The 27570-nt window shown below is 41.0% G+C and overlaps 1 protein-coding gene across 4 annotated transcripts in view; it reads left to right on the top strand.

Annotated features, from left to right (window-relative positions):
* phkb (phosphorylase kinase regulatory subunit beta) overlaps positions 1-27570 on the top strand; it is a 149677-nt gene that overhangs the window by 41794 nt on the left and 80313 nt on the right. For all 4 annotated transcript variants that reach the window (XR_004414549.1, XM_033036399.1, XM_033036397.1 and 1 more), the window contains 8 exons: positions 596-703; positions 1456-1536; positions 7079-7194; positions 10513-10576; positions 18312-18407; positions 19274-19471; positions 25268-25325; positions 26356-26433. Coding sequence is in view for 3 of the 4 variants with exons in the window: in XM_033036399.1 (XP_032892290.1) it covers positions 596-703; positions 1456-1536; positions 7079-7194; positions 10513-10576; positions 18312-18407; positions 19274-19471; positions 25268-25325; positions 26356-26433 (799 nt within the window). In the remaining variant the exon portion in view is untranslated. The remainder of the gene's footprint in view (positions 1-595; positions 704-1455; positions 1537-7078; positions 7195-10512; positions 10577-18311; positions 18408-19273; positions 19472-25267; positions 25326-26355; positions 26434-27570) is intronic.

The following is a 27570-nucleotide window of genomic DNA, read 5'->3' as shown; positions in this document are numbered from 1 at the left end:
CTTTCTGTCCCCGGTCTCCTCCATTGTCAGAGTGAGGCTAAATGCAAATTGGAGGAACAGCATCTCATATTTCGCATGGGCAACTTAAGGCCCAGTGGTATGAATATTGATTTCTCTCACTTCAGGTAGCCCCGGCATTCCCTCTCTCTCTATCCCTCCCCCACCCAAGTCGTACCAGCTTCTCATTTTCACCACACAAACAGCTTACAATGGCCTGTTTCCTTTATCATCGTTACTTTTTTGCATATCTTTCATTCATTGTTCTTTATCTCGCCACATCACCGTCTATCTCTTGTTTCCCTTATCCCTAAACCAGTCTGAAGAAGGGTCGCAACCCGAAAAGTCACCCATTCCTTCTCTCCACAGATGCTGCCTGTCCCGCTGAGTTACGTCTATCTTCGGTTTAAACCAGCACCAGCAGTTCCTTCTTACACAACTCTATTAATCGCATTACATAACACCTTCAGCTAATCTCTTACCCACCATATTTTAGTGACTTGGGCGGGGGGGAGGGGGGGGAAACCAGCCAGATTAAGCAACTATCATCAACTAGTATTCAATCTAAATGCTAATTTAATTAAATTACTTTCAATAGGTGGAAAGTTTCAAAACACACCCAAGTCCATCAAACTGCTTGCATTCTGTGTTCAACGTCCATACAGGTGATGAACTGTTACCCTACGACAAATATGGTCATCTTCAGGTAAGAGGGCACTATCTCTGAATTTTGATTCTTTTGACGAATATACCAATTTTAGCATGATTTTCATTGTCCTTTCCATTCTTGTGTTTTTAGTTTGTTGTAAAATGTATATTTTAGCATATCTTTAGTTTTTGTATTTGGTTGGGGGGGGGGGGGGACTTTAAAATCTCTTCCCTCGATAGAGATGTGAATTTTTCCGTGTTGTATCTCCGTCCGCATTGTGGCCTAACATCGTGGAGTTGGTGACCTCTTGTTTGGGACTTCTAGAGCTCCAAAACCACAGATCCTGCGGACTTTAACATCTCGGAGCGGGCGATCCCTTTGCCAGGGGTCGGCCTCTGGCGCTCCAACCTGCAGGAGCTTTAACATCGTGAAGCTCGCGGTCCCTGGTGAGGGACCGATTTCGGGGACTCCAAGCCGCTGGAGTTTCTGACCGCCCTGATGCGTGGGAACTCGATCGCCGACTGCGGATGGTTCGACTGCCCCGACCGAGGGAGGAAAGAAGGAAAAAAGATTATTGCCTTCCATCTCAGTGGGGAATGTGGAATTTTTATGTCAAATTTTTATGTAGTTGTGTGCCTTGTTACTTTTTTGGTATGACTGTATGGCAAACCAAATTCCTCGTATGTTGCAAAACATACTTGTCTAATAAATTACAGTTATGATGATGATTGCCCCAGCTCTATGTTTGCCAATTGATTGACTGGTTTGGTAATGTTTGATAGTCATTTTTTCATTGCTTTTCCCTCCAGATTGATGCTGTATCTTTGTTCTTGCTGTACTTGGTCGAGATGATTTCCTCAGGATTACAGATTATCTACAATACAGATGAGGTATAGTTATTTACACAAATGCATTAAGATCAATAAGCAAATTAACTTTGAAAAAAAGTGCTGCGATAATGTTGTTGAAACTTAAGCTTCTTTCACTTTTTATTCTGTCATGGTTACTCACCCTTAATGTGGGGTGGAAAATTGTAACCTTCACGTGGTCCGCCCTGTTTCGACGAATGCAATCAACCCGGCGTGCACAATCAAATAAGATCAAATAGAACAAGTTGTCCTACAACTTTAGGCTGTGCACGCCATACGCAAGAAGACGAAGAAGAAGACCCTTAATGTTTCACTGGGGAAATCGTGTTAGTTGGTGATGTTTGAATATAGCAGAAACAGGTACATACAGGAAAAAATACCAAGTGCTGGAGTAACTCAGCGGGTCAGGCTTTTCATACCATTAAGTTTCCAAACTACTTAATCGTTACATTATTTGTTTATTTCCAGCATTATCTATCCACAGTTCATTTTCACATTCTTTAATAGTTTTTAAATCTATTCCAATCAAATTTCCCCACGTACCATATTAGGTTCCTTTGTTTAACTTGGTGCCAGATCAGTGTATATTTTTTGCATTTGATGTAAGATTCGATCACAAGGGTCATTCTTGCCAAAAGGCTGCTTTACGATATGATTATAAATTAATTTTTCCTTGTCTGACAATGCAAGTTCTAAAATACTCTGTCAATATTTCCTTTGACTATTTATTTTACTTGCTACGTTATTAATTTCCACTCCCAGCTTTGTAACCTGACCGAATCCCATCCCCCACTCAGCTCTTTTAAACCTGCCCCCAATGCGGACATATGCTTATCTCGTTGAAACACAACACTACAGCTGCAAATAGCTTGCGCCAGCTTCAGATATTTGGCAGGAAGGAGAATTGGTTCTGCAACAGACAAAAAACAATAGTTTTGGTTTTCCAAATATTCTGTTGGAAGAAACATTTGAACCTATGGTAAACAAAAATTGCTGGGGAAACTCAGCGGGTGAGGCAGCATCTGTGGAGAGAAGGAATTGGCGAAGTTTTGGGTCGAGACCCTTCTTCAGACTTTTTTTTTCTACCTCCAGCTCCTGGAAGGTGATTTGGCTGTACCGCATCCTGCGCAATGCCGCCAGCACGGCCGCGCACCTTTTGTGTCTGGGCTTCACTGTCGGGATCGGGGTTGTCAGTCGGTCGGGGACGAGTGACTACGATATTTGAGCTCAGTGCTCCGGGTGGAGTCCTCAAAGGGGCGGGATCTATGTGAAAAGTGATTTGATGCCTGCCATCCGGGGCGGGATAGAGGCGGTATCCATGTGTACACGTGATAGATGTGGCCCGCCATCTGCACATAGACACATGTCCTGGCCCCTTGGCAGAAAAGGTTGCCGACCCCTGCTTCACCCAGTATATTCCAGCATCTGCAGTTCTTGCTTAAACATTTGATTCTATGGTCCTAGATCTAATACCTCTTCTGAAAATGTAAAGAACCTATAACAGGGTTGAGAAATGGAGCCAGTGTTATCAGTGTATATAGGAACCAGAAATTAAACAGAAAGGATTAATAATGCCCACAGTTCAGGCAGCACCTTTGAGAGATACAGATTTAGATTTCCAGGATCTGCAGTATTTTTCTTCAGAAAACGTAAACTATGATGTTATCAAGGTTGCGGACTTTGAGAGGCCTGAGGTTTGACGCTTGGGAGATATTAGACCCAATGTTGCAGGAATGGGAAGATAAGTTGTTGCAAATACTTTGCTGACTTTGCCGAGTCATTTCAACACTGCTGGGACCTGAAGTGGTGATTCTTAAATGTGGAATAGATGAGTTGAGTTTGGCCGGCTAAAGGAATTCAGAGAAACAAAGGATGTTGGATTTTTAAAGGTCAAAGGAGTCAAGAGTAATTTGTTTTTGAGGTGAAAGTTGATGATTACAGATTAGATGGGAAGTTGATGCATTGGAAATATTTTTTCTTAGTTAATGTCATCCAAACTCTTCATGGTTTCAATCAAATCCATCTAATATCCTGTCCACCGTCTAATTTATGGACAACCAGTTTAACTTTAACCTCTCATCGTGGAATTATTCAAGTAAAATTAGTTCTGTATCCTCCCCTTTAAAACCTTCCTGAGGTGTGAAATTCCGATTTGAACACCATGTTCCAGTTTAAGATAAAGTCTGCAATCTCAGAAATTGTGCCTAGTATCCAACACCTCTGTAAATTGGGTGAGCTATAATAAGATGTAAATACCAGTTCATCACTGGGAACATGGCATTTTTATATCCCTGAAATATTTTATTTACTTCCTTATTTGCTGCACTCAAATTAATCTCTCATTTCTTTCCTTTTATAATAACGCTTAATTTTTACAGTGGTGCAGAGTATTAAACTTAATAGGATTAATACTGAGGAAGGACATTATAGCCATAGAGGGAGTGCAGAGAAGGTTCACCAGACTGATTCCTGGGATGTCAGGACTTTCATATGAAGAAAGACTGGATAGACTTGGCTTATACTCGCTAGAATTTAGGAGATTGAGAGGGGATCTTATAGAAACGTACAAAATTCTTATGGGGTTGGACAGGCTAGATGCAGGAAGATTGTTCCCGATGTTGGGGAAGTCCAGGACAAGGGGTCACAGCTTAAGGATAAGGGGGAAATCCTTTAGGACCGAGATGAGAAGAAACTTTTTCACACAGAGAGTGGTGAATCTCTGGAACTCTCTGCCACAGAGGGTAGTTGAGGCCAGTTCATTGGCTATATTTAAGAGGGAGTTAGATGTGGCCCTTGTGGCTAAAGGGATCAGGGGGTATGGAGAGAAGGCAGGTACGGGATACTGAGTTGGATGATCAGCCATGATCATATTGAATGGCGGTGCAGGCTCGAAGGGCCGAATGGCCTACTCCTGCACCTATTTTCTATGTATCTATGTATCTATAAGTTTTTCTGCTCATTAAAACTTGATTGTGCTAGGCATGGGAGCAGAAAGATTGTGCTTAATGTATTAGACTGTGGGTTAAAGTGCACATTATTTAATTTTGCAATGACTAAGCTGAATGCTAGTTATTTAATTAATATATACAGTTGAAAATTAAATTAAAATGTTCATCATGGAAAACTAGATGGCACTGAATGCATAGTTACATAAAGTCCAAATTATAAATGAGTAACGAAATTCAACTCAGAAATTCTCGAAATCTCTTTTTCCTCCTCCTTCAAAGTAGTCTGTTAAATCTTCATTCTTGACCAAATATTTGGGCATTTGTCCTAACTTTAGAAACATAGAAAGTAGGTGCAGGATTAGGCCATTCGGCCCTTCGAGCCTGCACCACCATTCAATATCGTCAATTCTCATTTGATAATGCTCTACTGATGTGTATCTTCTTCTTCTTCTTGCGTATGGCGTGCACAGCCTAAAGTTGTAAGACAACTTGTTCTGTTTGATCTTCTGTTTGTGCACGCCAGGTTGATTGCATTCGTTGAAACAGGGTAGACCACGTGGAGGTTGCAATCTCCCACCCCTGCTGATGTGTACGCGCATGCTTTTGCTTTACCTGATGTACTGTGGCAGTACATGGTACCTTAGATAAAGATTTTGTCATCTTATTAAGTCATTTCTATATCCCTTATGCACCTACATCTACTGCACCCGCCACACTGTTTAGTATGCCATCTTGCTTTACATTCAGTAAACTTGAATATATTACCCACAGTCCTCATGTCAATGATATAGATAATAAATAATATAACTATTTGCACCCCTTAGAATTAGATAGACACAAAATGCTGGAGTAACTCAGCGGGTCAGGCAGCAAGTCTGGAGAACTAAATGGATAGTGACATTTCGTGTTGGGACCCTTTTTCAGACTATTTACACCCTTTTAGTAGTCACACAATACAGTTACCTATTTATTCCTTTCCTGTTTATTCCTTCGATGTTTTCAATTCATTAATCAATTTTCAGTATATATTAATATATCACCCTTAATCTTGTGTCATAATTTTTGTTTGGCACCTTTACAAATGTGTTTCAAAGTTTAAAATGCATTGGATTTTACAGTCAGCTGCAAAATTATAGCATTTGCCAAAGACCTTGACTAGACCCAGCAGGCTCGATGCTGTGATTTCCCCTTGAGCTATCAGACATCAATGAGAGGGATCCCTGGTATTCAGCAGCTGTGATTCCATTAAGCTGGTTGAGTAGCTTGCTAAAAAATCCTCTCAAACAACAAACCAGGAAAAAGATGCATAATTTCCAATTAATACTTTATTTCATGCTCTGTAAAATGTTTACAGATTGGAACATATACATATTAATATAGAAGATGAAATATCATGAATATACATTTGCAGTTATCTGATGGCAAGATAATACATATTCATAACATTTTATTGTAAGGGCCAAAGAGTTTGCAAAGAGATATTTATGACTTCGCATGTCATCCACACGTTATGCAAAAAAGACCAAAGCATTTCTTGGGGATTTTACAGTGAATCCTCAAATTCTTATGAATTTGGGTGATTTCCTCTTTATTATGCAGTATTAATTCTGCTGAATCTAATTGTTGTTTCCCAGGTTCTGAATATCGACATTAATAATCAGTTTCCATAGCACCCATGTCAGGCTAACTGCCCAACAGTTCCTTGTTTTCTCTCTGTCTCTTTCTTGAACATTGACCTTACTTTTGCTATCTTCTGTCACATGGGATTGTTGTGAAATCCACCTCGATCCATCCATTGTCACTCTGTCCATTTCTTTTGCAAACATTGGATTTAGTCAATCAGATCCAGATGATATAATGTTTTATAGTATCATTTTTTTCCCACTATATTTTCTTTATTAAGATTAATTGATGATTCTCCTTCTCATTATCCTAAAGTTTCAGAATGTATTTGTGCCTTGTACTGTGAAAGCACCTGCAAAAATACACGTTTGACACCTTTGCCATTTTGTTATTCCATATTTTAATTTCCCTTCTCTCCTTTTTGCAATGAACACTTGAATGCTACAAATACCAACTAAACTATGAACCATGAATGGTCTTGGTTTTGTTTTCTCACTAATATTGGATTTTAAAATGTATTTCTGTGTTTTTTTTTTGATGTTATCTATGAGTACTGTGTTTACAGATGTCATGCTGCTGCAAGTAAGAATTTCATTGTTCCATTTTGGTACATAAGACAATTAAACCTTCTTGACTCTCTTTATTTGTTTTTGCTAATTTCTATAATGCAGATACTTTCATAATTAATGTTTCTATCTCCTGATGGTTTTGTATCTCAATGGACAATAGACAATAGGTGCAGGAGTAGACCATTCGGCCCTTCGAGCCGCCATTCAATGTGATCATGGCAGATCATCCCAAATCAGTACCCCATTCCTGCCTTCTCCCCATATCCTCTGATGGTTTGATCTCCTGATCTCCTATCTCCTGATGGTTTGATCTCATACATGCTCCTCTTTAAGTTATGAAATAAAAAGCCATCGTGTTGTGGGCTGGTTTAAAACCAGTTGGTGAATTTCATCTGTCCATGTCTATTTCTGCTTTTTTAATAGGTATCTTTCATTCAAAATCTTGTATTCTGTGTGGAAAGAAGCTACCGTAGACCAGATTTTGGTATGTGGGAAAGAGGAAGCAAATACAACAATGGGAGCACTGAGCTGCACTCAAGGTAGGTCCTTTCACAGCTGTGTCATAGCACAAGTATTGTAATGAATCTAACATATTGATTAACTGCATAGACAAGAAATAGATCAGATTTTATTGTAATGAACAATTACAGCTGTAAATTCTGTAATTTTGTTTTAATTGGTAACTCATTTTTTCTCTTTCTACTGTAAAAAATCCTCTTTTTACTGTAAACATCTTAATGCATTCTATTTCTATAGCTTTCTATAATGAGCTTGTCCCCAATTTAGATGTCTCAACAAATGCTTGGTCTGGCTGGTCTTGAAGGAGACACAAGAGACCGCAGATGCTGGAATATTGTACAGAGCACAAAGTACTCAGCAGGTAGGCAGCATCTGAGGAGCAAATAGGCAAGTGACGTTTCAGGTCAGGAGTGATGAAGGGTCCTGGACTGAAATGTCAATTCCCTCCACAGTTGCTGCCTGGCATGCTGAGTTCCTGCAGCACTTTGTGTTTTGCTCTAATTTTCAAGGCATTTGACTGGAACTTGCAAAGGTTGTTTGGGAGAGACTGCAGCTAAAGAGATTTGTTGCAATGTGGCAGTTTTTATAAAATGAGATGGGGATTGTTCAAGGCCAGCATGTTTCTGTTAGAGTAAAGAGCAAGGCTGGCACGTTCTGGGAATCCTGGTGGACAAGGGATGTTAAAGCTCTGATCAGAAAAATGATGTAAGCAGTTGGGATCGTGGGTGTGGCAATACTCTACTGGACTGTTTGTAAGATAAAGAATCTCACTGTGTTAGAATTATGCACAGGTGACTATAAAAAGCACCATTGAACCATTGAAGTGAATTCCTTGTGCTGTACAAGAGATGTAGGGGTACGCTGTGAGAGATTTTTGGAGAACTGTAAGGTTTTTAACATTGTGTGTTTATTTAAGAAGGGCTGAATGGTCAAAACAGTAAACCACAGGCAGTGAATCTAACAGAGGTTCAAAGGGGGGTGGGAGATTGCAACCTTTACGTGGTCCTCCCTGTTTCAACCAATGCAATTAACCTGGAGTGCACAATCAAATAAGATCAAATAGAACAAGTTGTCGTTCAACTTTAGGCTGTGCACGCCATACGCAAGAAGAAGAAGAAGAAGAAGAAGAAGAAGAAGAAGAAGAAGAAGAAGAAGAAGATTCAAAGGGACATCAAGTAGAGTTGGTAGACTTCAACCTAAATAATGTTTGAGAAAGAACTGTAGATGCTGGAAAAATCGAAGGTAGACAAAAATGCTGGAGAAACTCAGCGGGTGAGGCAGCATCTATGGAACGAAGGAATAGGTGACGTTTCGGGTCGAGACGTCTCGACCCGAAACGTCACCTATTCCAGCATTTTTATTTACCTTCAACCTAAATAATGCTCAGTTTGGGTTTTGCCAGGAACAACTCCGAGCCCCTTCACATTCTTGCTTCAAACTCAGAGCTAAATTTCTGAGCTGAGCTGGGGTGACTGTCTTTGATGTGAAAATAGCATTTGACATCAGGGACATCAAAGAGCTTCAGTCGGTGGGCATCATGGGGAATGTACTTGAGTCGCTGGAGGTCATCGCGTTTTCACAGATCAGTCACCCTGGCTCAAGAACATCGCTGTGAGACTTCCCTCGGGCCAAATCATCTTCCCTATTGGCCAAATCATCTTCAACCTTCCAGAGGTCAGAAGTGGGGATGTGCTGACTGCACAACATGTTCACTTCTCTTCATAATGTCTCAGAAAATGAAGCTGTCCATGCTTCAATCAAGCTGCCTTTAGAAGGGCTATCAATGGCCATATCCTTGCATAGAGATTCTAATTGCTTACCCTTGGTGATATTGATGCAATTAAATTTTATCTTTCTTACCATAAACACTCTGGAGAATTATTATTGATGAGCATCTTTATTGGAGCAGTCACACAAATACTGATCCTAAAGCCTTTCTATTGTCAGTAGGGGTCAGATCTGGAAGATGAAACACTGGCTGGGTGCCTGTAGGCATGCAGCTGTAACGGCATTCAAGAACATCAACACTGCATTGAATTGAAAGATACAGCATGGAAACAGGCCATCAGCCCACTGAGTCCACGCTGCCCATTGATCACCCGTTCACACTCGTTCTATGTTTCCCCACCTTCGCATCCACTCCCTACAAACAAAGGCAATTTACAGAGGCCAACTAACCTACAAACCTGCACATCTTAGTGACGTGAGAGTAAACCGGAGCAACCGGAAGAAAGCCATGCAGTCGAATGCGCAAACTCCACACAGACAGCACTCAAGGTCATGGTTAAACCCAGGTCTCTGGTGCTGTGAGGCAGCGGCTCTACCAGCTGCACCAGTGTGTCTCACGGGATTATGTTGTGTGCTTTTATGACACCCCATCACCACACTATGTATTCATTTCTTCAATCATCTGTGCACTGTTACTCAATGTGTACCACTTACAAAGTGCATTATGGCCCATCACATTAGCTACCATGTTATGACCTCTGAAACCTATAACAGAGGCGACAGGCACATGGGAATACCACTAGTTGTTTCCCCTTCATGTTGCATGCCATCCCGACATGGCAGTATGATTCCATATTTTATGCATAGTTTAATTCAGGCCACATGCTGTGAGATGGGATGAGTGTGAATGGGTACTCGCTGGTCAGTATGGATGTGGTGGGCCAAATAGCTTGTTCCCATGCTGAGTGTCTGTGACTATAACAATTTACTGTGCAGTTTTTATCTGGTTAAAATGTTGTCAATATGAAAGTAATTAATCAAGATAATAATGTTCCTGAGTTACCTATAGGTAGGTAATTATTCAACTGTGAGTGGATATCCACAGATTTTTAGGAAAGAACTGCAGATGCTGGTTTAAATCCAAGGTAGACAAAATGCTGGAGTAACTCAGTGAGACAGGCAGCATCACTGGAGAGAAGGTCGAGACCCTTCTTCAGACTGATGTGTCCACAGATTTTTGACAGCTTTCTCTATGCAATACCTTTACAACATTATTAACGTGTTTTGATGTATTTCTTCCCTTTTTGTAGTTCCATAGTACTATTCGTAAAAAAGGAAATTAATGATAAGGAAAATCCAGCAGGACTCTTTATTACTTTACATGTATTAATTTATACTTGGAGATTTACAAGCGTTTCTGTGAATTATCATCCTTCATCACCACTTTCCACCACGACACAGTAATTTGTAATGCGTTTATACCTGCCGCTTCAGCAGAAAACCTATCAATTGTCATTCATTGCTAATATGTTTGCTTCTAAGCCACTTATTGCATTGATGTTGTGCTTATATTGATTTTGAGATTTCAAGCATGATTTTTATTTCAATAGTTCAGTTGGTATGGCCAAATCAGCTTTGGAGGCAATCAATGGATTTAATCTCTTTGGAAACCAGGTATTTAAAATTAGATTTGTCAGTTTTCAATTATGATATCTAAATTACTAACTCTTAGTTATCCATCTAACAAATGCAAAAATGAATGAACATCCGGTGGCGCTGGTGCGAGCTGCCTCCGCCTTCAGTCCGGTATCCTTTTGTTTTTTTGTTATGTTGAAGAGCGTTTTCTGTGTTTTAATTTTTTTTTTTAAATGTCTTTCTGTGGGGGAAGAGGGTACGGTAAGGGGGATACCGTTCTTCAGTCGCTTCCTGGAGAGGATGCGATTATTATTCGAGTCCCAACCTCGCCCCCCCCCCCGCCCCCCCCCCCCCCCCAGCAGCCTACCTACTGGATTGGGGCGGCCTTTCCTGCCGGGACCGACCAGAGCTCCAGCAGCAGTGGCGCAGCGTTGGATACATCGCAGGGCGGGTGGGCGATGCCTTACCGGGGATCGCCGTTTGAAGCCCCGGGTGCTGGGCCTGCTGCACCGACATCGCGGAGCTGTGGTTCGCGGAGCTCCCAACACAGGCGGCGCTGACCAACATCGCGGAGTCCTGCGACTCCGCCCGGCTCAGCCTGTGGACTCAGGAGCCGCGGACTCCGGTAGGAGGTGGCTGATCTGGAGGTCCGCTGAGGATGTTCTCCGTCGGGGTTCGTCGTCGGTGTTCCATCATCCCGGCGTGAGGGCCTGAGCATCAGGCCGCCTGTGGCGGCGACTGCGGGTGCTCGGGAGGCCCCGACAACGGATGAACGTCTGGGAAGATCGGCGAGGAGGCTGGCTGGACTATGGTACCTTCCTCAACTTTGGTGCCACTGAGGGGTTATGTTGTGTCGTGGACTTCTGTGTTTGTGCTTTTTAAAAAAAAATATAAATGTTTTATTTATTTATTATTTATTTTTATGTTACTTGACTATAAGGAAAATCTATTTCGTTATTGTCATTATCTCTTATGAGATAATGACAATAAATTGAATACAATACAAAATAAACATGAAATTATGCAAGGTTACAATAGAGTACATTATTTTCAAGTCCAATGTTTATGCAGGATGCAATCTAATTTAAATTGATTTAAATGGAAAGCTATTTACTGTAAATTGTGCTGCAGTGAAGACTTAATTTACAAAAGTTAGCATTTATACTTATTGTTTTGCATGATCTTTGGTGAAGAAATTAATTCTGCTATGAATGATTCACAAAACTGTACAAAATATAATTTAATTTTTTTTCAACACATTAGAGTTAATGCTGTTGTCATCCTTCATTGGTTAAATAATTATATGACTATATTTGGAAGTCTTTCAAGGAATCTAATTATGTTATGCTAATTGCTAAGCCAATTTAACTTTTACATTAAATATTTATGAATAATATTCATCATCATCGTTGAAAACATTAGCGGCGCAGTGGTGCTGGTTTCCAACGGGAACGGTGACGGACTCTCCACACATCTCTGTCCTCCAGTTCCTGCGGACTTCCGCCGCTGCAAGTCTAGGATTTTGGTGTGTGTGCTTTATCATCATTCCTTACAATGCTATGTACGACAGTGATCGCAACTTCTACTGAAGAGTGGATGGCTGTTGGCTCGCTAGAAGCTTATCCGCCCTTTGACAGGCCATTATTTTTGGTCCTGCTGGGGGTCCACAGCCCCCTCCTCACCTGGCAAACCAGGTGGGGGAGACAGTTTAGTCACCGACTATCCGACCTTGGAGCAGGTAGCATGGGATTACATGGTACCCGTGGCTGGCGGAACTCCCCCTGACCTGACCTGATTCATTTCAAATGAATAATATGTAATGTTTTAAGTATTAAGTAATACTAGAGGTATTTATAGTAGAACCGTAGACTTAAATGTTATTCTTGCCTGATCTGATTCTGATGAAATTTAGAAGTGTGCTGTAAATCGACATTACTTTTGCCACAGTGATTGAGGATGACAGCTTGTATTAAAATATCAAACCAGAATCCAAGGAAGACTTTGAATCACAGTCCTTCCATTATTTAAAACATGAATAACAAGCATCTGGAACAACGCTGGTGGGAAAACAACGCAAGCGGTGTAGCAGGGGGCAGAAGCAGGGGAAGCGCGCAGGAGCCTACGCTAGGCTAAACGCGAACCCTCACAAACCGGCAGTGCCTACAGTCATGTTGGCAAATGTCCGCTCCCTCGACAACAAGATGGACTACCTCAGAGCGTGGAGAGCCTCCCAACGAAGTGTGAAGAACTGCTGTGTCTACGTCCTAACGGAGACCTGGCTGAATCAGAACATCACAGACGCTGCGATCCAGTTGGAGGGACTTATGCTATACAGAGCTGATAGAGTAGCTTCGCTAGCTGGTAAGGCAAGAAGAGGGGGACTGGCTGTGGTGATTTCCACTTACTGCTCACCCCATGTAGAGCTAATGACTGTGAAATGCCGACCCTTCTACTTACCCAGGGAGCTAACGGCAGTCTTCATAACGGCCGTCTATGTACCACCGAGCGCGGACGTGAAGAATGCTATGACAGAGCTCTACAACAACATCAGTGAGCAGCAGAGGGAACATCCAGATGCTTTCTTCATGGCAGCTGGGGATTTCAACCAGGCAAGTCTTACATCTGTTCTGCCTAAATTCTACCAGCATGTGAACATTGCAACCAGGGGAAAGAACAAACTAGACCTGGTGTACACCAACATTAAAGATGCATATAAAGCAGCCCCCCTCCCCCATATCGGCAACTCTGACCACCTAGCGGTTATGCTCACACCTGCATACAGACCCAGGGTGAAACAGGACAGGCCAACAGTCAAAGAAGTCAGAACATGGCCACAGGGAGCTACCGCAACACTACAAGACTGTTTCGAAACCTACACAGTGGGCCATTTTCAGAGAGGCAGCAACAGATGACAGTGGCATCAACCTCCAAGAATACACAGAATCCGTCATCGGATACATCAATAAATGCATTGATGATGTAACGGTGGTCAAAACCGTCAGGAGGCGTGCCAATCAGAAACCTTGGCTAACTGGGGAAGTGTGTTCCCTACTGAGAATCCGGAATGCTGCATTCAAATCTGGGGACAACGCAGCATACAAACTGGCAAGGAGTAACCTATCCCGGGGGATCAGGGAAGCGAAGAGGCTGTATGGGCAAAAACTTAATAGCCACTTCGAAAATGACAAAGACACACGTCGCTTGTGGCAGGGATTTCATACCATCACTGACTACAAGCCCCCCCCGCTGCGGATATGCCAAAACGACCCCTCTCTACCAGATGAACTGAACGAGTTCTACGCACGGTTTGAGGTTAAAAACAGCACCCAGACACGTGCACTACTGCCATCTCCCAGTGACCAGTCGCTTAGGCTGTCCGCAGCCGGAGTTAAAAAGGCCTTTGCCAGCATCAATCCACGCAAAGCTGCAGGGCCGGACAACATTCCTGGATGCGTTTTAAGAGACTGCGCCGAGCAACTGAAAGATGTCTTCACAGACATTTTTAACATCTCACTCAGCCAGGCAGTAGTGCCAAACTGTCTTAAGAGTGCCACCATCGTCCCTGTCCCGAAGAAACCAAATCCAGCCTGCCATAATGACTTTCGACCAGTGGCTCTAACACCCATAGCAATGAAGTGTTTTGAGCGACTGGTTATGCAGCACATCAAAAAGAGTCTACCTGCCGACCTAGACCCACTGCAGTTCGCCTACAGAGCCAACCGATCCACAGAGGACGCAGTCTCAACAACACTGAACCTCGTACTGTCACACCTTGATCGGAAAAATACTTATGCCAGGATCCTCTTCATAGACTTCAGCTCTGCGTTTAACACAATCATTCCGCAGCAGCTGGTGGAGAAGTTGGAGCTATTGGGGGTTGATGCTGGCACATGTAACTGGGTCCTGAACTTTCTATCACAACGGCAGCAGACAGTCAGGGAGGGCAGTAGGACATCAAAAACCATAGCCGTGAGCACTGGCTCGCCCCAAGGCTGTGTCCTAAGCCCCCTGCTGTTTAGTCTGCTTACACATGACTGTACTACTAGACTCAATAACAACTTCATCAACAAGTTTGCTGATGACACAACAGTGGTGGGTCTCATCAGTGACAATGATGAGTCGGCGTACAGGATGGAGGTGGAGCTGCTCACAGGATGGTGCAAATCCCACAACCTCATTCTCAACGTGGGAAAAACTAAGGAGATGGTGGTTGACTTCAGGAGGGCGGGAAAACAACACCATACACCTCTGCACATCGATGGAGCTGATGTGGAAAGGGTCAGCAGCGTAAAGTTCCTAGGACTCCACCTGTCAGATGACCTGACGTCCACGACCAACACCACAGCACTGGTCAAGAGAGCCCAGCAGCGACTACACCCTCTCCGAAGACTACGTAAAGCAGGTCTCCCCACTACACATCTACAAACTTTTTATAGGGGGACAATCGAGAGCACATTAACCAACGGCATCACTTCCTGGTTCGGGATCTGCAAGGCGTACGAACGGCACCAACTTGACAGGATTGTGAAGACCGCCAGCAGGATTATTGGTGCTCCACTCCCTTTCTTGCTGGACATATACAGGAAGAGATGTATCAACAGAGCCATCTCCATCATCAAAGACCCCTACCACCCATCGCATCACATATTCTCCATCCTGCCATCTGGGAAGAGGTACAGGAACATTAGCTGCAAAACCAGCAGGATGCTCCTCAGCTTCTTCCCGCAGGCTATAAGACTGATAAACGGACTTTGCCCCCTGCCAAAGTATCGCGCACCAACCACCAACCTGGACAGAGCCACTGTCGTGCCGCTGCCGATCGGAACGCCTGTTGATGTTTAGTTGAGAGTAGTGTTAAACTTGTTCATGATATATGTATTTTTATTTCTATTTATTTTTTACTGCACACTGAATGGACACTGGTTTGAGTAACGTTTTTTTGTTTCCTCTGGGTATGTGAGTACTCAGGAAAATAACAATAAAGATATACAATACAATACAATACAATCCTCTTTGAATTGATTTTGGAGATTACAGAAGTGGAGCAGGAGTTGGATTCTTTGAATTGACAATATAAGGCTATTAACAGTATCAGTTTGTTGAGGCCCCATCAAAAATTCACTTGCACATGAAACAGCACAGGTCACATTTCGCAGTTTAATATTAAAAAGCCTTGTATTGTATTAACATAAATCCAGCACAAATCCCATTGAGTGCAAGTATAAAATAACAATTTTATTAAGATCTTATTTATTACAACAGCAAATCCATTTCTAAATTGATCTCCACATTAATATTTAATTGAAGCTCATTTAATCGACGTGGAATTACTAATTATAAACCTGCAAAGTAGCCAAGTTGATCTTGCATAAACAATTGATGTAAATCTATTTGAAATTGTACTCAAAGAATAAGGGATTTATAGAAATATAGTATTATTGAAAATAGAGTAATATAGAAATATAGTATCTCCGCGTATTGTCACCTTGTCGTGGTGAAGAAGCTTGTGTGGACCTGAGAGCGATGCCGTCTGGAGCTATGCTCCTGGCAGGGCCATCCATGGCGGTAAGGGCGAGGGGGAGGTCTCTGACAAAGAGCAATCCAACCAAGAATTCAACGGTGGAACAGGCGGAGGACGATGGCTGACCTTAGTGGAGCGTCACAACGGCTGGGAAGGCGGATGAAGGCTGCAGCAGAAAAGGGTCTCCGGTCGTCTTGGACTCCATGCCACTGGATCCTGACCCAGATCTGTCAAGGACCGTGGGGTGGCTGTCTGTGCACCAGTCTCCCCACATTAAATAAAGTCACACACAGGCGTCCTCCATATAGGGAATAGCACCCTGGAGACACCCATGGTCAGCTATGACCGCTGGGGATCTAAACGTAAGTATTTCTCAGACCGATAGTGAAATAACTGAAAGCTATTCCCCAAACTCATTTCATTGCAACCATACGGCAGCTTCAAAAGATTACAGAGGTTATAAGTCTCTCATGTTGTACCACTTTTTAGTGTTCCCCAGAGTTGGAGCATTACCTACACTTGCAGTTATCGTGCCTGTAATGCTGCAGCAAGTGGCACTTTCTTTCTTCTGGTTTATACTCGGTGCATCTAATAAATTCTCAACTCTTAATTGAGAACATAGTATTGAAGTAACTCAAGCTAAGCCTGACCCACTGAGTTCTTCACAGACTCCAGCGGCTGCAATTCCTTGTGTCTCCATCTTAACTCTTTCTTAATTTCTTTAAATAAATATATTCTGAAACCTAAATATGGGGTGGATCTGGGATTGGATGACTCCAGATTTGTTTTGCTCAACAGGAAAGAGTGGGTTTTAAAGTGTCTGGCATAAGTGAACTCGCAAAGAAGGATCTGTCCTACAAATAAAATAATCTTTTTTTACAATTAAAAAAAAAAATAATAATTCTACATTCTATATTCCAAATCAAATTTCACTGCACCTTAATTGGTACATGTGACAATAAACTGACCTTGAATTATTTAAATAGATGATACCCCTTCCTAAGCTTTTTCACTCAAAAAAGTAGGAAATAAAAGAAAGCCATTCAGTGGTATTTTGTGTTTATTTAGTAGATCATTATGCCAAAATGCTTGCAGAGGGCAGAAAGTGAAAGTTAATACTATCCCTAGAAATGAATATGAGAAGAAGTAAACAGACTGGAATCTTGTCAGAATCTGGTGTTTTAAGTAAATGCTTAAGATGGGTTGGCAGAGGAAGTCTGCAAGGGCTGACTTTAGACTTTACTTTAAACTTGCAGCGTGGAAACAGGTTTTTCGGCCCACCAAGTCTGCGCCAACCAGTGATCACCCTGTACACCAGCACTATCCGACATACAATATACATCTTACCGAAGCCAATAAACCTGTACGCCTTTGGAGTGTGGGAGGAAACCAGAGCACCTGGAGAAAAACCCACGCTGTCACAAAAGAAACGTACAAACTCCATATAGACAGCACCCGTAGTCAGGATCAAACCCAGGTAGTAATGTAATAGTGCAGATTTTTATTGTTCAACCCTGGCCATTGACGATAGCGGTTTGGTCCAGTTCCATCAAATGTTGAATCCTTCCATTGAAAGTTATCATACAATCATTAGTTATCTTTGAAACTGGGTAAAGAGTGTATTTCCTATTTCAGTGTCTCGTTTCTTAAATAAATCCATATTACAGATTTCAAATAATCTTTGCAACCTTTTCTCGGTAACTTAATATATAATTTCTAATTTAAACTTTATGTTTTTAAACTTATGCAGTGTTCTGCTACTTTGATATATCAGCCATGTTCAGTTTACTTCCTCTATGTGCTAAACATCATCCATTCCTTCTATCCAGAGACTTCCATGAAGTTTTGTCTTCAATGTTGAAGAGGCCGGAATCACTAACCACTTCTTAGATCTCTTCCCTTTGACACGAAGCATCAGCGATGCTTACTATATTTTTTAATGATCTGGAAGTTTACTGCACAATGATCTTTTAGATGTTCCTGTATCATTAACTGGCTCAAGTATCATTATTTTAAAAGCTTCTGTTGAAGAAACACCTCAACTATTTGAGCCTGAATATTAATATTTTGATGGTCATTTCTGTTAAATCTATAGAAACATTTTATTATGTTAAAGGTGCTAAATAAATATACAGTGGTCATCAGAAATTTGAGTATTTTCAAAATAATTTGTTAAGAGAAAAATGTGTTACTTGTTTGTGTATGTATATGTATGGGAATTCACAAAATATATCTCCTTTTGTTTTTATTTAGGGTTGTTCTTGGTCTGTCATTTTTGTTGATTTTGATGCTCACAATCGGAACAGACAAACACTTTGTTCACTCCTTCCACGAGAATCTCGGTCTCATGTAAGTATTTCTGCAGATGAAGAGCATTTCATAAAGAGAGAATTAACTGCTTGCTTCTTTCTACATAACCTATTTTATTGCTTTAACGTTTTGAAGCATACATTAAATTGGAAGGCTAAAAACTACAGAAGAATAAAATTTGCTTTAAATATTTAATTCATATTGACTGCTACTAGTACACTTGTGAATCAGTATTTCTAAACAGTAGTCAGCTTTTTATCAAAACAGCGAATCTATTAAATTTGGGGTTGAATCAGTCATATGTTGCATACACAAATACTGTTAACCTCACAACAGCAAACTTTTTCGATGCTTATTGTGTAAAGTTTGCAAAGATTTGCTAATTCTTATTTCCTAATTCTTATTTATTTTATAGAACATATTTTATTTGTATAAAACTTGCCAACAGCGGATAGTATGGCGCAACACAACTTAGGATTTAAATCCAACTATGGGTTGGGTGAGGTGGGTGGGGAAGGACTAGAGGCAGGTATATCACCACTTTTCTCTCTCTTTTTGTTCTTTTTTTTTTCTTTTACTTTTTTCTTTCTTTCTTTTACCCACTCTTTGGCTACACCACTTTGGTAGTCTAGGGGTCCTGTCTTTGCAAATCTCACTTTTTCTCTTTCTTGTTCTCTCTTCTTTTCCTCTAACTCAATGCTAAAAAGTCAAAATTGAAGCTGTACAATAACTGTATAATTTTATATGCCGTTTGTTCTACTCTTGTACATTTGCTTCTAATAAATAAAAATATTTTAAAAAAAACAACAACAAAAAACTTGCCAACAGCAATATTAATTATATGCAATATCTGGGAATGTTCAACTAAGTGTTTGATACCAATTTGAGTAATGTATTTTCCCCAGAATACAGATGCTGCCCTACTGCCATGTATAAGTTACCCTGCATTTGCAGTGGAGGATGACGCCTTGTTTGAGCAAACTATGGAGAAGGTTGTTCGCAAACTGAGAGGAACCTACGGAATGAAACGCTTCTTAAGAGATGGATACAGAACAAGATTAGAGGACCATTCACGCCGATATTACAAACCAGCTGAAATTAAGGTAATTTGGGCAAATTTCCATATTGTCATTTTCCTAGTGTCCCAGTGTTCTGCGAAATGTGATTTCATTTTGAACTTTGCACATGGGTCAATCCCCTCATTCTTTCACATATTGCGTTTGTTCGTTGATTCGTTCCGGTGAAGGCGCCGTGCACACGACAGCCAGCCAACAGTCGCTTGACTCTTTCTTTTTGTTTTCACTTTTAATTTCAAGTTTTTGTGTACCTTGATGTGTGTTATGACTGTTGGTTGACCAATTTCCTCTCCAGGTATGAATAAAGTTTTATTATATCATATCATTTATTCCTTAAGGATTATGTGGCAACAGTGGTTAAATTACTGATAGTAATTAAGAAGCTCAAGTGAACAGTCCAGGCACTCAAATTCAAATTCTATGAAGCTGAAGTATTTAAATTCAGTTTATTATAATCTGAAACTTATAGCAAATGTAGTCTCAATAATGGAAATTGAAATTGCCGTATTGGCGCACTCTCCTTTTGGTAATGTGACTCCAATACATGCTGCTAAATCCAAAGCAAGATGGTTGCTTGTTAACTTCCCTCCAAAATGCAATAAAAATGAAACCAGATCCCATGAGGCGCAGATAAGGAACCATCCACACTCATGTGACAAACTCTCTTCCCTTATATTCCCATTTGATGAACCAACATTCCTCCATGTTGATAAAACAATGAGAGTGGCGAGAACATCAAATGCACATTGGGATTTCAGGACCCTGGTGCAGACCTTACCAACAACGCTCATGTCCCCAAATGAATAAAGTGTGCTGTGTGCTTTGAACGATATAACCCTTTATTTAAAGGATTGTAGGTCAACCAGTTAATGAGAGGTACTGGAGCACTATTTGTCTAAGCTTGGAACATTTGGGAAGGAAAATCTCCTGTTCATTTGATATTTCCTTTGGTTGTAGTTGAGAACAGGAATTTGCATGCAGCTGACATTATGGTTCTTGTATGTAGTGCGAATGTGAAACAACATATTTTACTCTATTTTACTTTCAACTTGGGACTACAGAGTATTTTCTTTCTCTTCTGCCAGCATTTGAAAGTTGCAGAAATCTACATTTCTTTTGTTTACTGCCTTATCCTCAACTTAACCCAAACCACTTCACAGACAAGAGCTTGCATTTGAACTGCGCTCATTGTTATTATGTAGGCAATAAAAACAATGATGAGAAGCAGCAAATTAGATTTGCAAGTGCATCTATTTGTTAATAAAGGGATGTAATTTGGCCAAGACATTGGAACCATTTCCTGAGATGGGATCTTTAGTGCCCATCTAAATATGTAGATTAGCCCTCACGAAGAAGTATTCCACTGAGATGTCAGGCTAGAGTTTAATTCTGTAGCAAGGAACCGCAGATGCTGGTTTCAACCAAAGATAGACACAAAAAGCTGGAGTATCGCAGCGGGTCAGACAGTATCTCTGTAGAAAAGGAAAGGATGACGTTTCGGGGCGAGACCCTTCTTCAGACCTTCTTCGTAATTTCTCCCAGGAAGCTGTCTGACCCGCTGAGTTACTCCAGCTTTTTGTGTCTAGAGTTTAATTCTGATTGGTTTGATAACTGCAATTAAAACCCCAAAATAGTTTCAAGCAGGTGGCTCACAAATCTGGTCATATCTTTCCTATTATCTTGAAGGAATCTTCAGAACTTGAAGATAGGAAAGGAATATCAATCTTTAAAATGATCCTATATTCAAATAAGCTGTGCGTTTTGGATTGATAAAGTATAAGGCAATGCTCTTTAAAAGGAAATAATAAAATGGCTGGATAGGTCTAGTTTGGTATTTTAGTCTATTAAGCAAAAGGAGGAATAATTGTCCAACAATTGTAATGAATTCTTTATGGGAATGTAAGCCCTTGTTGAAAAGAAAATTTAATGGGGATGTACCTCAGTGAGCAAGTGGTTAATATCCGGGATGGATGCAAAATGCTGGAGTAACTTAACGGAACAGGTAGTATCTCTGGACAGAAGGAATGGGTGATGTTTTCAGTCGAGACCCTTCTTCAGACTGAGTCATTGGAGAGGGAGACACAGAGATAAGGAGGTGTAAGGTGTGAAAACGAGACATCAAAGGGGATGATCAAGGAAAATGTAGAATAGATCATTGCTAGTTAGTGACGACGAAGCATACAGAGATTAAATGTAATCAGGGGGACAGTCGGACTGGTCGGAGAACTAGGAAGGGGGAGGGATGGAAAGTGAGGGAAAGCCAGGGTTACGAAGTTAGAGAAGTCAATATTCATACCGCTGGGGTGGAAGCTGCCCAAGTGAAATATGAGGTGCTGTTCCACCAGTTTGTGCTGGGCCTCACCCTGACAGTGGAGGAGGTGCAGGACAGAAAGGGTCAATATGGGAATTGGAGGGGGTGTTAAAATTGTGTAGCAACCTGGAGATCAATTACGTTTAGGCAGACTGAGTGGAGGTGTTCAGGTCTACAGCGAGATCTAGAATGGGCTCCTTAAGGAATCAATGAAAGTGGACGATATTAATTCAATCATATGCAAATTGGGTAGATCTGCTTTAGAAAATTACATGACTTAATTTAAAATACAGTGTAGCAATCACTTGAGACCTGGCATTTGGTAAGTGTAGTTTGCTTGTGAGAAACAGGTAAGTGAATTTGCAATTCTTCAAAAAAAAATTTCACTACAGGGATTTTTCTTTGCTGGATTAGTTATGATTGATTGCAACAATTAACCAGTCACTCCATTATCATCATATCTTAAAACCAGCAGGATGGTGGAGGATGGACCTTGGGTCAATTCTTGTCTAAGTAATCCTGATGTTACTGGGAATTATTTATTGATAATTTAATAATATTATGCCACAGCATCAATTTGTCTAGAATGTCGCTCCGGGAACAGTTTAATTCAATTTGAAAGTTAGCTAAACCAGAGAAAAGAAAAGGGTAGCTTTAAATGTATTGACCTGGCATATGTTCAGCGCTGGTGCCCACAAGTCTGCATAAACAACATGGAGTTTGAATTGGGAACAGAAACAAACTCAGCGGATCGAGCAGCATCTGTTTGGGGAGCGGGAGGAGGGTCAGGGTGCGAGATTCATCTGAACATAACACTCACATGAAATGCTAAAGGACAGTGGATACATTGGGTAGGTAGACCAATCAGTAGAAAAATTGACTTGGGCAGCGAATAGAAATAAACAGGTGGAGACACAAGGGATAAAACTAGAGACACAATGGACTGTAGATACCCGAATGCGGAACACAAAGTGCTAGAGTAAGTCTATGGGTCAGGCAGCATCTCTGGAGGACGTGGATTGGCAACATTTTGGATTGAAGCATTTCAGCAGGAAAACTATGATTCAAGGCACAGATATGACATGCTATTTCATAGCAAAAGGATTTGAGTATAGGAGCAGGGAGGTTCTACTGCTGTTGTACAGGGCCTTGGTGAAACCACACCTGGAGTATTGTGTACAGTTTTGGTCTCCTAATCTGAGGAAAGACATTCTTGCCATTAGAGGGAATACAGAGAAGGTTCACCAGACTGATTCCTGGGATGGCAGGACTTTCATATGAAGAAAGACTGGATAGACTCGGCTTGTACTCGCTAGAATTTAGAAGATTGAGGGGGTATCTTATAGAAACTTACAAAATTCTTAAGGGGTTGGACAGGCTAGATGCAGGAAGATTGTTCCCGATGTTGGGGAAGTCCAGAACAAGGGGTCACAGTTTAAGGATAAGGGGGAAGTCTTTTAGGACCGAGATGAGAAAAACATTTTTCAGACAAAGAGTGGTGAATCTGTGGAATTCTCTGCCACAGAAGGTAGTTGAGGCCAGTTCATTGGCTATATTTAAGAGGGAGTTAGATGTGGCCCTTGTGGCTAAAGGGATCATGGGGTATGGAGAGAAGGCAGGTACAGGATACTGAGTTGGATGATCAGCCATGATCATATTGAATGGCGGTGCAGGCTCGAAGGGCTGAATGGCCTACTCCTGCACCTATTTTCTATGTTTCTATGGGAGGGATCTCGGTAGTTCATGGAGGCTGGTGGACTGTATAAGTCAGAACTGCGGTGGAATACTCTGCACTTGCCAGGATGTTTGCAGCTCAATCTCAATCCGTGAGCTCGGCAAAATGCAAGACAAAATAACCTGCTTGATTGGCACCTCATCCACTGCCCTAAACATTCATACCTTCCATCACCTTATTATCTACAAAATACACTGCAGTTACATCCCCCTGTCATGAACTGCCTAGCCATACCTCTTGAGTAAATACAAGACCAAATCGTTGTCAATTTGGCCAGCTGTCCATACTCACTGCACAAGATTCTCCCCAGGGCTGTAATTACCTCTGGTGAATGCATATGTCCAACCGTTTTGGACACTCCAATGTCACACACTGACAGCAGTGGCTCAGCATCTGTGGGTTTATCATTCAGCTTGCTGTCCCTGCATTGCCCTGGTGGCCGGGGTCAACCTTGCCTCCTGTCAAAGTTGTCACGGATGAGCTTGTACATGTCCCTGTGATGCAGAGACACTTGCAAACAATTAATATTTCCTTAAATGATTTTTTTAAAAACCCCATTAAATCTGTTAAAAACGTATTGAAAATCTAAAATAATGGACAAGATTTAGGATTAAAAAAAACCTGAATACATCAATACAGATTCTGCAGTTGATGTAGCTGACATGGTGTAGTTGATATGCTGCATTCCCAGCATTAGGCAGCAAGTTACTGCTCTGCTACTGTTGCCAGGTGGAGTCTGGCAGAGGAGGGACGGAACCGTTGCACCAGCATTTCTACCACATGCTGGTCTCGGTATTTAAGGAAGGATAAGTGTGCTTTGGAGGCAGTGCAATGAGGTTTCACTAGAATATGGGATGAAAGGGTTTATGCATGAAAGGTTGAGCTGATTGGGTCTATACTCACTGGAGTCTAGAAGAATGAGAAATGATCTTATGAAATATGCAAGATTCTGAGTGGTATTGGCAGGGTGGATATTAAAATGATATTTCTCTTTACACTGGTATTTAAAATGTGGCTGTGATTTCAAAACTATTTTGGATGGAGACATGGAAAAAGTTTACGTCACCTATACATTTTCTCCTGAGATGCTGCCTGACCACTGAGTTACTCCAGCACTTGGTGTTTTTTTGTTGTTGTTGTAAACCAGCAGCTGCAGTTTCTTGTGTCTTCACAGAGGTTTTTCTCTTTGAAAGATAGGCGCAAGGTGCTGGAGCAACTCAGCGGTTCAGGCAGCATCTCTGGAAAAAACGGATGGGTGACGTTTCGGGTCGAAACCCTTCTTCAGACGGTCACTTTGGAATTCTGCAAGATTCAGTGAATCTATTCAAGGCAGAGATTGACAAATATATGAACTACAGGGGATTGTGGAATATGGGGAGTGAGCAGGAAAGTGATATTGAGGCAAAGTTTCCATCAACTATACTCTTATTGAACATTCTAGCAGATTCGAGAGTCAATTGGCCGCCTCCTGTTTGTCACGTGTTTTTGTACACATAGAAGTGAGTTACCATTATACTGTAATTTATTAGGTGGTGATTCTCTATTGGCTCCTGGTCGCTGAAGGATTTAAATGTTATTACATTGAAAGAGCTTTTATTCAAATTTACATTAAAAAAACATTTTAATCTCATATTTTCATTGATGGTGAATTTGATGTTGAAATTCTAAATGATATTTTAAGAATGGTGTGTCCATTTTTATAAGAAAGTTACTGTTACACTTTATTTTTCAATGTACTGCATTAACCATAATTATTAATAATTGTTTTCTTTTCTAGCTGTTTGATGGCATTGAATGTGAATTTCCTCTGTTTTACATTTATTTAATAATTGATGGTAAGTAAAATGTGCAAGTTGCTTGATTTGAAAAAATCATTTTTATTCAGAGGTATTGATTAACATTGCTACTGGATTGGAAGTATCTAGTTTACTTCTGATTACCTTTTTAAAAAAAACTTTAAACCTCTCTCTTTTGCCTTTGGGTAATAGCGTAAACTATCCCCACAATGTGTAGCATTTATCCTTGCAGAAATCAATTCATTCAAAGTGGATTAAAGGGCTGAGAATAGAATTAACAAAGGGAACGTAATGATAACCAGAGAACACAGATGTACGATGACAAATGCTTTTATTAAAATTTCAGATTTTTTATTTTAATGCCATTTCCAAAATCAATACATTGGATCAAAATGTCATTACCGATGGTCTTTGTAATTATTGCACCAGGTGCTGTGGTTTCCTCCCCCACTCCAAAGACGTGCAAGTTTGTAGGTTAATTGACTTTGGTAAAAATGTTAAATTGTCCCTAGTGTGTAGGATAGTGTTAGAGTACGAGGATCGTTGATTAGCGCGGACTCTGTGGGCTGATGGGCTTGTTTCTGTGCTGTATCTCTAAACTAATATAAACTAAACTAAATATACTCCCTGTGATTTTCATGTGTGCAAGTTAAAGCCCATCCTTTGTAATGTTTAGTGTTATAACATGTGTTGCTGTCATGCTTTGTACAGCATGATGTATCTGTAAATGCTGTTTCCTCCACACCCAAATGATGTATTTGATAATGCTGTTCACTCCACACCCAAGATGCAAGTAGGATGGTGCAACTAATTGCAGCATCATGGCATTACAAGGCATGGCCAGCACATTTCATGCTCAGGTGGATCTTGGGTCATTACCAGCCCTCCTCTCCCCTTACAAGGTTTCAATTTGATACTCAACTTACTGACCCATTATTCTCACCACACTAATCACTACTTACAATTTTAGCACACCAATTATGTGTGAAATCAACTTTGTAAAAAGCAAGAGATTTTTCAAACTATATATTTTTTAATGTAAAAATGGCTTGTGGCTTGTTTTCTCCAGGGGTATTTCGAGGTAATACTGAACAAGTGAATGAATACATGAACCTCCTGGAGCCATTGCTGCATCATTCTTATGAAGGTAAGGAAAATACTCAAAATGATAATATTGAAGCAAGAGTTAGTCAGTTCTTTATCTCAGATTCAATGCAGAACCCAAGGCAGATTAAATGTGGCATTATTGCAAAAGTTTGAACAAATACATTTGTTGCATTACTATATAATTAGTTCAGTATGTTTATTCTAATTATATGTATGATCCGTGAAGTTGAGAGTTTGTTTTGAACAAGATTTTTGTTACTGAACTCTGCACTATATAAGAACATTTCTTATTTGCAATTCCAGCATCAAGCTTTCCAGTTGATCTACTGATCAATAAGTAGAATGAGGATAATGTGAACAGGAGGTGACTTAAAAAAAAAAAAAATGTTAAATTACAAGCGCAATTTGGAGATCGATGGAAAATTAGTGACAATCATAAAAGTCTAATTTTGTCCAGTGGGGTCTGCAAAGCTGAGTGAGGTCTACAAAGTGTGAACTTTCCCATCCAGGTATTCCATGTGTCCAACCCGCCATCACAGAAACATCCCTTGACATGCAATGGAATGCAGTAGCATGCAACATATGCTTGGACATGAGGACGATGATTATGCAGACTGTCTGGCCCACTCGTACAGAAACACACTTTCACTGTAGATGCAAGGCGATCCCATCATTGCTTCATTGGATTCCACCTGATTAGGTCCCATGTTGTCAAGCTGAGGACCTTGCTTTAGCTGAAATACCTCCCATGTGGCAGCTCCCCTTCTGGTCCTCCAGGCATTTAGTTTAGAGGTACAGAGTGGAAACAGGCCCTTCGGCCCACTGAGTCCGTGCCGACTGTCGATCATCCGTTCACACTAGTTCTATCCTATACACTCGGGACAATTTATAGAAGCCAATTAGCCCACAAACCTGTACCTCTTTGGAACGTGGGTAGGAACCGGAGTAAACCCATGTGGTCACAAGGAGAATGTACAAACTCCAGACTGACAACACCCATAATCAGGATCAAACCCAGGTCACTTGTGCTGTAAGGCAGCAACTCTACAGTTGTATCATTGTGCTGAGCTATAGCCTGGACTGAGTCACGGCTACCCTTTGTAAGACGGTTAGTTACAGCCTAAATCTCATTCCCAGCCAGGTTGTTACCTCAAAGACCTATCCACTGTAATATTGT

The sequence above is a fragment of the Amblyraja radiata genome, chromosome 17 (genome assembly GCF_010909765.2).
Source record: "Amblyraja radiata isolate CabotCenter1 chromosome 17, sAmbRad1.1.pri, whole genome shotgun sequence".
Classification (NCBI taxonomy): Eukaryota; Metazoa; Chordata; class Chondrichthyes; order Rajiformes; family Rajidae; genus Amblyraja; species Amblyraja radiata.
The sequence above is the reverse complement of the archived record's forward strand: the minus strand, read 5'-3'. Positions and strand labels throughout refer to the sequence as shown.